This window comes from Scyliorhinus torazame, unplaced genomic scaffold (genome assembly GCF_047496885.1).
Source record: "Scyliorhinus torazame isolate Kashiwa2021f unplaced genomic scaffold, sScyTor2.1 scaffold_416, whole genome shotgun sequence".
Classification (NCBI taxonomy): domain Eukaryota; kingdom Metazoa; phylum Chordata; class Chondrichthyes; order Carcharhiniformes; family Scyliorhinidae; genus Scyliorhinus; species Scyliorhinus torazame.
Window position 1 is genome coordinate 168630 of NW_027308143.1, and position 12687 is coordinate 181316.

General features: G+C 56.4%; 1 protein-coding gene across 1 annotated transcript in view; it reads right to left on the reverse strand.

Moving 5' to 3' along the window:
• LOC140406281 (vigilin-like) overlaps nt 1-9318 on the reverse strand; it is a gene marked incomplete at its 3' end in the record, with an annotated part of 171074 nt that extends 161756 nt beyond the window's left edge. Inside the window, 3 exon segments of the mRNA XM_072494393.1 lie at nt 7494-7598; nt 7710-7817; nt 9039-9318. Coding sequence (XP_072350494.1) covers nt 7494-7598; nt 7710-7817; nt 9039-9236 — 411 coding nt within the window.
• Nucleotides 9319-12687: the final 3369 nt, after the last annotated feature.

Sequence of the window (12687 nt, forward strand, 5' to 3'; positions counted from 1 at the left end):
GTGGGATAGTAAAGTGTGCTGGGAGTGAGGGGGGAGTGGGATTAGGCAGGTGGGATTTTAAGGTGTGCTGGGAGTGAGGGGGGAGTGGGGTTAGCCAGGTGGGATAATAAAGAGTGCTGGGAGTGAGGGGGGAGTGGGATTAGGCAGGAGGATTTTAAAGTGTGCTGGGAGTGAGGGGGGAGTGGGATAGGGCAGGAGGGATATTAAAGTGTGCTGGGAGTGAGGGGGAGTGGGATTAGACAGGTGGGATATTAAAGTGTGCTGGGAGTGAGGGGAGAGTGGGATTAGACAGGTGGGATATTGAAGTGTGCTGGGAGTGAGGGGAGAGTGGGATTAGACAGGTGGGATATTAAAGTGTGCTGGGAGTGAGGGGGGAGTGGGATTAGGCAGGTGGGATATTAAAGTGTGCTGGGAGTGAGGGGAGAGTGGGATTAGACAGGTGGGATATTAAAGTGTGCTGGGAGTGAGGGGGGAGTGGGATTAGGCAGGTGGGATATTAAAGTGTGCTGGGAGTGAGGGGGTGGGATTAGACTGGCGGGATATTGAAGTGTGCTGGGAGTGAGGGGGGAGTGGGATTAGGCAGGTGGCATATTAAAGTGTGCTGGGAGTGGGATTAGGCAGGTGGGATATTAAAGTGTGCTGGGAGTGGGGGGGGAGAGTGGGATCAAGCAGGTGGGATAGTAAAGTGTGATGGGAGTGAGGAGGGAGTGGGATTAGGCAGGTGGGATTTTAAAGTGTGCTGGGAGTGAGGGGGGAGTGGGATTAGGCAGGTGGGATATTAAAGTGTGCTGGGAGTGAGGGGGGAGTGGGATTAGGCAGGTGGCATATTAAAGTGTGCTGGGAGTGGGATTAGGCAGGTGGGATATTAAAGTGTGCTGGGAGTGGGGGGGGGAGAGTGGGATCAAGCAGGTGGGATAGTAAAGTGTGATGGGAGTGAGGAGGGAGTGGGATTAGGCAGGTGGGATTTTAAAGTGTGCTGGGAGTGAGGGGGGAGTGGGATTAGGCAGGTGGCATATTAAAGTGTGCTGGGAGTGGGATTAGGCAGGTGGGATATTAAAGTGTGCTGGGAGTGGGGGGGGAGAGTAGGATCAAGCAGGTGGGATAGTAAAGTGTGATGGGAGTGAGGAGGGAGTGGGATTAGGCAGGTGGGATTTTAAAGTGTGCTGGGAGTGATGGGGGAGTGGGGTTAGGCAGGTGGGATAATAAAGAGTGCTGGGAGTGAGGGGGGAGTGGGATTAGGCAGGTGGGATAATAAAGAGTGCTGGGAGTGAGGGGTGGGTGGCATTAGACAGGTGGGATATTAAAGTGTGCTGGGAGTGAGAGGGGAGTGGGATTAGGCAGGTGGGATATTTAAGTGTGCTGAGAGTGAGGGGGGAGTGGGATTAGACAGGTGGGTTATTAATGTGTGCTGGAAGTGAGGGGGGAGTGGGATTAGGCAGGTGGGATATTAAAGTGTGCTGGGAGTGAGGGGGGAGTGGGATTAGACAGGTGGGATATTGAAGTGTGCTGGGAGTGAGGGGGGAGTGGGATTAGACAGGTGGGATATTGAAGTGTGCTGGGAGTGAGGGGAGAGTGGGATTAGACAGGTCGGATATTAAAGTGTGCTGGGAGTGAGGGGGGAGTGGGATTAGGCGAGTGGGATATTGAAGTGTGCTGGGAGTGAGGGGAGCGGGGATTAGACAGGTGGGATATTAAAGTGTGCTGGGAGTGAGGGGGGGAGTGGGATTAGACAGCTGGGGTATTAAAGTGTGCTGGGAGTGAGGGGGGAGTGGGATTAGGCAGTTGGGATATTGAAGTGTGCTGGGAGTGGGGGGGGGGAAGAGTGGGATTAGGCAGGTGGGATATTAAAGTGTGCTGGGAGTGGGGGGGGGAGAGTGGGATTAGGCACGTGGGATATTAAAGTGTGCTGGGAGTGAGGGGGGAGTGGGATTAGGCGGGTGGGATATTGAAGTGTGCTGGGAGTGAGGGGGGAGTGGGATTAGACAGGTGGGATATTGAAGTGTGCTGGGAGTGAGGGGGAGAGTGGGATTAGATAGGTGGGATATTAAAGTGTGCTGGGAGTGAGGGGGGAGTGGGATTAGGCAGGTGGGATTTTAAAGTGTGCTGGGAGTGGGATTAGACAGGTGGGATTTTAAAGTGTGCTGGGAGTGAGAGGGGAGTGGGATTAGGCAGGTGGGATATTAAAGTGTGCTGGGAGTGAGGGGGAGTGGGATTAGACGGATGGGATATTAAAGTGTGCTGGGAGTGGGATTAGGCAGGTGGGATATTAAAGTGTGCTGGGAGTGTGGGGGGGAGAGTGGGATTAAGCAGGTGGGATAGTAAAGTGTGCTGGGAGTGAGGGGGTAGTGGGATTAGGCAGGTGGGATTTTAAGGTGTGCTGGGAGTGAGGGGGGAGTGGGGTTAGCCAGGCGGGATAATAAAGAGTGCTGGGAGTGAGGGGGGAGTGGGATTAGGCAGGAGGATTTTAAAGTGTGCTGGGAGTGAGGGGGGAGTGGGATCGGGCAGGAGGGATATTAAAGTGTGCTGGGAGTGAGGGGGAGTGGGATTAGACAGGTGGGATATTAAAGTGTGCTGGGACTGAGGGGGGAGTGGGATTAGGCAGGTGGGATATTAAAGTGTGCTGGGAGTGAGTGGGAGAGTGGGATTAGACAAGTGGGATATTAATGTGTGCTGGGAGTGAGGGGTGAGTGGGATTAGGCAGGTGGGATATTCAAGTGTGCTGGGAGTGAGGGGGGAGTGGGATTAGACAGGTGGGATATTAAAGTGTGCTGGGAGTGAGGGGGAGAGTGGGATTAGACAGGTGGGATATTAAAGCGTGCTGTGAGTGAGGGGGGAGTGGGATTAGACAGATGGGATATTAAAGTGTGCTGGGAGTGAGGGGGGAGTGATATTAGGCAGGTGGGATATTAAAGTGTGCTGGGAGTGGGATTAGGCAGGTGGGAGTTTAAAGTGTGCTGGGAGTGAGGGGGAGTGGGTATAGGCAGGTGGGATAATAAAGTGTGCTGGGAGTGAGGGGGGAGAGGAATTAGGCAGGTGGGATTTTAAAGTGTGCTGGGAGTGAGGGGGGAGTAGGATTAGGCACGTGGGATATTAAAGTGTGCTGGGAGTGAGTGGGAGAGTGGGATTTGAAAGTGTGCTGGGAGTGTGTGGGGAGTGGGATTAGACAGGTGGGATACTGAAGTGTGCTTGGAATGAAGGGGAGAGTGCGATTAGACAGGTGGGATATTAAAGTGTGCTGGGAGTGAGGGGGAGAGTGGAATTAGGCAGGTGGGATATTAAAGTGTGCTGGGAGTGAGGGGGAGAGTGGGATTAGACAGTTGGGATATTGATGTGTGCTGGGAGTGAGGGGGAGAGTGGGATTAGACAGGTGGGATATTAAACTGTGCTGGGAGTGAAGGGGAGAGTGGGATTAGACAGGTGGGATATTGAAGTGTGCTGGAAGTGAGGGGGAGAGTGGGATTAGGCAGGTGGAATATTAAAGTGTATTGGGAGTGAGGGGGGAGTGGGATTAGGCAGGTGGGATATTGAAGTTTGCGGGGAGTGAGGGGGGAGCGAGATTAGACAGGTGGGATATTGAAGTGTGCTGGGAGTGAGGGGAGAGTGGGATTAGACAGGTGGGATATTAAAGTGTGCTGGGAGTGAGGGGTAGTGGGATTAGGCGGGTGGGATATTGAAGTGTGCTGGGAGTGAGGGGTGAGTGGGATTAGACAGGTGGGATATTGAATTATGCTGGGAGTGAGGGGGAGAGTGGGATTAGACAGGTGGGATATTAAAGTGTGCTGGGAGTGAGGGGGGAGTGGGATTAGGCAGGTGGGATTTTAAAGTGCGCTGGGAGTGAGGGGGGAGTGGGATTAGACAGGTGGGATTTTAAAGTGTGCTGAGAGTGAGGGGGGAGTGGGATTAGACAGGTGGGATATTAAAGTGTGCTGGGAGTGAGGGGGGAGTGGGATTAGGCAGGTGGGATATTAAAGTGTGCTGGGAGTGAGGGGGGAGTGGGATTAGACTGGTGGGATGTGTGTGCTGGGAGTGAGGGGGGGAGTGGGATTAGGCAGGTGGGATATTAAAGTGTGCTGGGAGTGAGGGGGAGAGTGGGATTAGACAGGTGGGATATTAAAGTGTGCTGGGAGTGAGGGGGGAGTGGGATTAGACAGATGGGATATTAAAGTGTGCTGGGAGTGGGATTAGGCAGGTGGGATATTAAAGTGTGCTGGGAGTGGGATTAGGCAGGCGGGATATTAAAGTGTGCTGGGAGTGGGGGGGGGGAAGAGTGGGATTAAACGGGTGGGATAGTAAAGTGTGCTGGGAGTGAGGGGGGAGTGGGATTAGGCAGGTGGGATGTTAAGGTGTGCTGGGAGTGAGGGGGGAGTGGGGTTAAGCAGGTGGGATAATAAAGAGTGCTGGGAGTGAGGGGGGAGTGGGATTAGGCAGGTGGGATATTAAAGTGTGCTGGGAGTGAGGTGGGAGTGGGATAGAGCAGGAGTGATATTAAAGTGTGCTGGGAGTGAGGTGGGAGTGGGATAGAGCAGGAGGGATATTAAAGTGTGCTGGGAGTGAGGGGGAGTGGGATTAGACAGGTGGGATATTAAAGTGTGCTGGGAGTGAGGGGGGCGTGGGATTAGGCAGGTGGGATATTAAAGTGTGCTGGGAGTGAGTGGGAGAGTGCGATGAGACAAGTGTGATTTTAAAGTGTGCTGGAAGTGCCTGTGGAGTGGGATTAGACAGGTGGGATATTGAAGTGTGCTGGGAGTGAGGGGGAGAGTGGGATTAGACAGGTGGGATATTAAAGTGTGCTGGGAGTGAGGGGGAGAGTGGGATTAGGCAGGTGGGATATTCAAGTGTGCTGGGAGTGAGGGGGGAGTGGGATTATGCAGGTGGGATATTCAAGTGTGCTGGGAGTGAGGGGGGAGTGGGATTAGACAGGTGGGATATTGAAGTGTGCTGGGAGTGAGGGGAGAGTGGGATTAGACAGGTGGGATATTAAAGTGTGCTGGGAGTGAGGGGGGAGTGGGATATTAAAGTGTGCTGGGAGTGAGGGGAGAGTGGGATTAGACAGGTGGGATATTAAAGTGTGCTGGGAGTGAGGGGGTGGGATTAGACTGGCGGGATATTGAATGGTGCTGGAAGTGAGGTGGGAGTGGGATTAAGCAGGTGGGATATTAAAGTGTGCTGGGAGTGAGATGGAGAGTGGCATTAGACAGGTGGGATATTAAAGTGTGCTGGGAGTGAGGGGGGAGTGGGATTAGGGAGGTGGGATATTAAAGTGTGATGGGAGTGAGGGGGTAGTGGGATTAGGCAGGTGGGATATTAAAGTGTGCTGGGAGTGAGGGGGTAGTGGGATTAGGCAGGTGGGATATTAAAGTGTGCTGGGAGTGGGGGGGTTAGTGGAATTAGGCAGGCGGGATATTGAAGTGTGCTGGGAGTGAGGGGGAGAGTGGGATTAGACAGGTGGGATAGTAAAGTGTGCTGGGAGTGAGGAGGGAGTGGGATTAGGCAGGTGGGATATTAAAGTGTGCTGGGAGTGAGGGGGAGTGGGATTAGACGGATGGGATATTAAAGTGTGCTGGGAGTGGGATTAGGCAGGTGGGATATTAAAGTGTTCTGGGAGTGGGGGGGGAGAGTGGGATTAAGCAGGTGGGATAGTAAAGTGTGCTGGGAGTGAGGGCGGAGTGGGATTAGGCAGGTGGGATTTTAAGGTGTGCTGGGAGTGAGGGGGGAGTGGGGTTAGCCAGGTGGGATAATAACGAGTGCTGGGAGTGAGGGGGAGTGGGATTAGGCAGGAGGATTTTAAAGTGTGCTGGGAGTGAGGGGGAGTGGGATTAGACAGGTGGGATATTAAAGTGTGCTGGGACTGAGGGGGGAGTGGGATTAGGCAGGTGGGATATTAAAGTGTGCTGGGAGTGAGGGGGGAGTGGGATTAGACAGGTTTGATATTAAAGTGTGCTGGGAGTGAGGGGGAGAGTGGGATTAGACAGGTGGGATATTAAAGTGTGCTGTGAGTGAGGGGGGAGTGGGATTAGACAGATGGGATATTAAAGTGTGCTGGGAGTGAGGGGGGAGTGATATTAGGCAGGTGGGATATTAAAGTGTGCTGGGAGTGGGATTAGGCAGGTGGGATTTTAAAGTGTGCTGGGAGTGAGGGGGAGTGGGTATAGGCAGGTGGGATAATAAAGTGTGCTGGGAGTGAGGGGGAGAGGAATTAGGCAGGTGGGATTTTAAAGTGTGCTGGGAGTGAGGGGGGAGTAGGATTAGGCACGTGGGATATTAAAGTGTGCTGGGAGTGAGTGGGAGAGTGGGATTTGAAAGTGTGCTGGGAGTGTGTGGGGAGTGGGATTAGACAGGTGGGATATTAAAGTGTGCTGGGAGTGAGGGGGAGAGTGGAATTAGGCAGGTGGGATATTAAAGTGTGCTGGGAGTGAGCGGGAGAGTGGGATTAGACAGTTGGGATATTGATGTGTGCTGGGAGTGAGGGGGAGAGTGGGATTAGACAGGTGGGATATTAAACTGTGCTGGGAGTGAAGGGGAGAGTGGGATTAGACAGGTGGGATATTGAAGTGTGCTGGAAGTGAGGGGGAGAGTGGGATTAGGCAGGTGGGATATTAAAGTGTATTGGGAGTGAGGGGGGAGTGGGATTAGGCAGGTGGGATATTGAAGTTTGCGGGGAGTGAGGGGGGAGCGAGATTAGACAGGTGGGATATTGAAGTGTGCTGGGAGTGAGGGGAGAGTGGGATTAGACAGGTGGGATATTAAAGTGTGCTGGGAGTGAGGGGTAGTGGGATTAGTCGGGTGGGATATTGAAGTGTGCTGGGAGTGAGGGGGAGAGTGGGATTAGACAGGTGGGATATTAAAGTGTGCTGGGAGTGAAGGGGGAGTGGGATTAGGCAGGTGGGATTTTAAAGTGCGCTGGGAGTGAGGGGGGAGTGGGATTAGACAGGTGGGATTTTAAAGTGTGCTGGGAGTGAGGGGGGAGTGGGATTAGGCAGGTGGGATATTAAAGTGTGCTGGCAGTGAGGGGGGAGTGGGATTAGACTGGTGGGATATGTGTGCTGGGAGTGAGGAGGGAGTGGGATTAGATAGGTGGGATATTAAAGTGTGCTGGGAGTGAGGGGGGAGTGGGATTAGACAGGTGGGATATTAAAGTGTGCTGGGAGTGAGGGGGGAGTGGGATTAGGCAGGTGGGATATTAAAGTGTGCTGGGAGTGAGGGGGGAGTGGGATTAGACTGGTGGGATATGTGTGCTGGGAGTGAGGGGGGAGTGGGATTAGACAGGTGGGATATTAAGGTGTGCTGAGAGTGAGGGGGGAGTGGGATTAGGCAGGTGGGATATTAAAGTGTGCTGGGAGTGAGGGGGGAGTGGGATTAGACAGGTGGGATATTAAAGTGTGCTGGGAGTGAGGGGGGGAGTGGGATTAGACAGGTGGGATATTAAAGTGTGCTGGGAGTGAGGGGGATGTGGGATTAGGCAGGTGGGATATTAATGTTTACGGGGAATGTACCAGACTGTCAGCTAACTCCTGAAGCTGCGTTTGAGCGAGGGTAACTTCTTGGACCGGCCCCTCCAGCACAATCCGATCTTGTCCTTCTGTGAACTCAATGTGCACCTGCACATTGACCGGAGTGAGAGAGAGAGAGAGATTGGTGATAACATGGAATATCCAAAGTACAACCTTTTTCGTGATTCCGGAATCAACACTGCGCCTCTGGGAACGTACCTGGGGGTAAGTCTGGGAGAACTCGCTGATCTTCTGGCCCTGCCTCCCGATGAGATAGCGATGGAGCCAGAAGGGAGCTTGCACTTCCTTCAGGACGACACTGTTCGCCTTTGGGCATCAAGCCCAGAGCAACAGCGGAAGGTCAGGCACCATGGAGAGATAGACAGCGTATTCAAATCACTGAATGAGTTACAGGGAAGAAGGGGCAGAGCGCGCTGCGGGGGGGGGGCAGCGCGCCAGGGGGGGCAGCGCGCCAGGGGGGGCAGCGCGCGAGGGGGGGCAGCGCGCGAGGGGGGCAGCGCGCGAGGGGGGCAGCGCGCGAGGGGGGCAGCGCGCGAGGGGGGCAGCGCGCGGGGGGGGCAGCGCGCGGGGGGGGGCAGCGCGCGGGGGGGGCAGCGCGCGGGGGGGGCAGCGCGCGGGGGGGGCAGCGCGCGGGGGGGGGCAGCGCGCGGGGGGGGGGCAGCGCGCGGGGGGGGGCAGCGCGCGGGGGGGGGGCAGCGCGCGGGGGGGGGCAGCGCGCGGGGGGGGCAGCGCGCGGGGGGGGCAGCGCGCGGGGGGGGGCAGCGCGCGGGGGGGGGCAGCGCGCGGGGGGGGGCAGCGCGCGGGGGGGGGCAGCGCGCGGGGGGGGGCAGCGCGCGGGGGGGGCAGCGCGCGGGGGGGGGCAGCGCGCGGGGGGGGGCAGCGCGCGGGGGGGGGCAGCGCGCGGGGGGGGCAGCGCGCGGGGGGGGCAGCGCGCGGGGGGGGCAGCGCGCGGGGGGGCAGCGCGCGGGGGGGGCAGCGCGCGGGGGGGGCAGCGCGCGGGGGGGGCAGCGCGTGGGGGGGGGCAGCGCGCGGGGGGGGGCAGCGCGCGGGGGGGGCAGCGCGCGGGGGGGGGCAGCGCGCGGGGGGGGGGCAGCGCGCGGGGGGGGGGCAGCGCGCGGGGGGGGGGCAGCGCGCGGGGGGGGGCAGCGCGCGGGGGGGGGCAGCGCGCGGGGGGGGCAGCGCGCGGGGGGGGGCAGCGCGGGGGGGGGCAGCGCGCGGGGGGGGCAGCGCGCGGGGGGGGCAGCGCGCGGGGGGGGCAGCGCGCGGGGGGGGGCAGCGCGCGGGGGGGGCAGCGCGCGGGGGGGGGCAGCGCGGGGGGGGGGGGTGAGAGGAAGCCAGGCAGAACGAAGGAGTGGTTACAGAGAGAGGGAGCGATGTAGGGTCTGGAGGAGGTTACAGAGATAGCGAGGGGTGTTGGGACTTGAGGTGGTTACAGAGATAGTGAGGGGTATAGGGTCTGTAGGAGATTACAGAAAGAGGGAGGGGTCTAGTGTCTGCAGGAAGTTACAGATGTAGAGAGGGGTGTACCTTGGCGTAAACCAGGGCCAGAGCCAGTCCCAGATTCTCCAGCTCACCCCTCAGGATGACAGTCTCAGACAGACTGTCGGCCGGCGGTACCTCGACCGAGATCCCCGTCTCTTCCAGGATGTCCTGCAGGGAGTTACCTTTGGGACCAATCACGTATTTATGCTGCGATTTCCGGACCTCAACTGCTATCATCTTCATTGTCTGTTTCTGTAGAGAGAGTGAGGGAGAGAGAGAGAGAGTGAGGGAGAGAGAGAGAGAGTGAGGGAGAGAGAGAGAGAGTGAGGGAGAGAGAGAGAGAGTGAGGGAGAGAGAGAGAGAGTGAGGGAGAGAGAGAGAGAGAGCGAGGGAGAGAGAGAGAGAGAGCGAGGGTGAGAGAGAGAGAGAGCGAGGGTGAGAGAGAGAGAGCGAGGGTGAGAGAGAGAGAGCGAGGGTGAGAGAGAGAGAGCGAGGGTGAGAGAGAGAGAGCGAGGGTGAGAGAGAGAGAGCGAGGGTGAGAGAGAGAGAGCGAGGGTGAGAGAGAGAGAGCGAGGGTGAGAGAGAGAGAGCGAGGGTGAGAGAGAGAGAGCGAGGGTGAGAGAGAGAGAGCGAGGGTGAGAGAGAGAGAGCGAGGGTGAGAGAGAGAGAGCGAGGGTGAGAGAGAGAGAGCGAGGGTGAGAGAGAGAGAGCGAGGGTGAGAGAGAGAGAGCGAGGGTGAGAGAGAGAGAGCGAGGGTGAGAGAGAGAGAGCGAGGGTGAGAGAGAGAGAGCGAGGGTGAGAGAGAGAGAGCGAGGGTGAGAGAGAGAGAGCGAGGGTGAGAGAGAGAGAGCGAGGGTGAGAGAGAGAGAGCGAGGGTGAGAGAGAGAGAGCGAGGGTGAGAGAGAGAGAGCGAGGGTGAGAGAGAGAGAGCGAGGGTGAGAGAGAGAGAGCGAGGGTGAGAGAGAGAGAGCGAGGGTGAGAGAGAGAGAGCGAGGGTGAGAGAGAGAGAGCGAGGGTGAGAGAGAGAGAGCGAGGGTGAGAGAGAGAGAGCGAGGGTGAGAGAGAGAGAGCGAGGGTGAGAGAGAGAGAGCGAGGGTGAGAGAGAGAGAGCGAGGGTGAGAGAGAGAGAGCGAGGGTGAGAGAGAGAGAGCGAGGGTGAGAGAGAGAGAGCGAGGGTGAGAGAGAGAGAGCGAGGGTGAGAGAGAGAGAGCGAGGGTGAGAGAGAGAGAGCGAGGGTGAGAGAGAGAGAGCGAGGGTGAGAGAGAGAGAGCGAGGGTGAGAGAGAGAGAGCGAGGGTGAGAGAGAGAGAGCGAGGGTGAGAGAGAGAGAGCGAGGGTGAGAGAGAGAGAGCGAGGGTGAGAGAGAGAGAGCGAGGGTGAGAGAGAGAGAGCGAGGGTGAGAGAGAGAGAGCGAGGGTGAGAGAGAGAGAGCGAGGGTGAGAGAGAGAGAGCGAGGGTGAGAGAGAGAGAGCGAGGGTGAGAGAGAGAGAGCGAGGGTGAGAGAGAGAGAGCGAGGGTGAGAGAGAGAGAGCGAGGGTGAGAGAGAGAGAGCGAGGGTGAGAGAGAGAGAGCGAGGGTGAGAGAGAGAGAGAGCGAGGGTGAGAGAGAGAGAGAGCGAGGGTGAGAGAGAGAGAGCGAGGGTGAGAGAGAGAGAGCGAGGGTGAGAGAGAGAGAGCGAGGGTGAGAGAGAGAGAGCGAGGGTGAGAGAGAGAGAGCGAGGGTGAAAAGAGAGCGAGGGTGAAAAGAGAGCGAGGGTGAAAAGAGAGCGAGGGTGAAAAGAGAGCGAGGGTGAAAAGAGAGCGAGGGTGAAAAGAGAGCGAGGGTGAAAAGAGAGCGAGGGTGAAAAGAGAGCGAGGGTGAAAAGAGAGCGAGGGTGAAAAGAGAGCGATGTGGAAAGAGAGCGAGAGGGAAAGGGAGAGAGGGTGAAAGAGAGAGGGCAGAGGAGAGAGGGGGAAGGTGAGAGGGGGGAGAGTGAGGGGGGGTGGAATAGTGAGAGAGGAGAATGCAAGAGAGGGGAAAGTGATTAAGGCCTCTGGTGAATACCTCCTGAAAGGTAGTCTCCTGTGCTCCTCCTAACCAAAATCGATAAATATTTGGAGGTCAGTTGAACTCCAAAATAGAGAGTTTAGTTTAGTTTTCTAAACCGTGGCCCATAACAAATGTGTGAGAGACACACACAGAGCGAATGTGTGAGAGAGACACAGAGCGAATGTGTAAGAGAGACACGGAGCGAATGTGTGAGAGAGACACGGAGCGAATGTGTGAGAGAGACACGGAGCGAATGTGTGAGAGAGACACGGAGCGAATGTGTGAGAGAGACACAGAGCGAATGTGTGAGAGAGACACAGAGCGAATGTGTGAGAGAGACACAGAGCGAATGTGTGAGAGAGACACAGAGCGAATGTGTGAGAGAGACACAGAGCGAATGTGTGAGAGAGACACAGAGCGAATGTGTGAGAGAGACACAGAGCGAATGTGTGAGAGAGACACAGAGCGAATGTGTGAGAGAGACACAGAGCGAATGTGTGAGAGAGACACAGAGCGAATGTGTGAGAGAGACACAGAGCGAATGTGTGAGAGAGACACAGAGCGAATGTGTGAGAGAGACACAGAGCGAATGTGTGAGAGAGACACAGAGCGAATGTGTGAGAGAGACACAGAGCGAATGTGTGAGAGAGACACAGAGCGAATGTGTGAGAGAGACACAGAGCGAATGTGTGAGAGACACAGAGCGAATGTGTGAGAGAGACACAGAGCGAATGTGTGAGAGAGACACAGAGCGAATGTGTGAGAGAGACACAGAGCGAATGTGTGAGAGAGACACAGAGCGAATGTGTGAGAGAGACACAGAGCGAATGTGTGAGAGAGACACAGAGCGAATGTGTGAGAGAGACACAGAGCGAATGTGTGAAAGAGACACAGAGCGAATGTGTGAGAGAGACACAGAGCGAATGTGTGAGAGAGACACAGAGCGAATGTGTGAGAGAGACACAGAGCGAATGTGTGAGAGAGACACAGAGCGAATGTGTGAGAGAGACACAGAGCGAATGTGTGAGAGAGACACAGAGCGAATGTGTGAGAGAGACACAGAGCGAATGTGTGAGAGAGACACAGGGCGAATGTGTGAGAGAGACACAGAGCGAATGTGTGAGAGAGACACACAAAGCGAATGTGTGTGAAAGAAAAAAAGCGAGTGTGAGACACACACAGAGCGAATGTGTGAGAGAGACACACAAAGCGAATGTGTGAGAGAGACACAGAGCGAATGTGTGAGAGAGACACAGAGCGAATGTGTGAGAGACACACAGAGCGAATGTGTGAGAGACACACAGAGCGAATGTGTGAGAGAGACACAGAGCGAATGTGTGAGAGAGAGACAGAGCGAATGTGTGAGAGAGACACAGAGCGAATGTGGGAGAGAGACACAGCAAATGTGTGAGAGACACAAAGCGAATGTGTGAGAGAGACACAGAGCGAATGTGTGAGAGAGACACAGAGCGAATGTGTGAGAGAGACACAGAGCGAATGTGTGAGAGAGACACAGAGCGAATGTGTGAGAGAGACACAGAGCGAATGTGTGAGAGAGACACAGAGCGAATGTGTGAGAGAGACACAGAGCGAATGTGTGAGAGAGACACAGAGCGAATGTGTGAGAGAGACACAGAGCGAATGTGTGAGAGAGACACAGAGCGAAT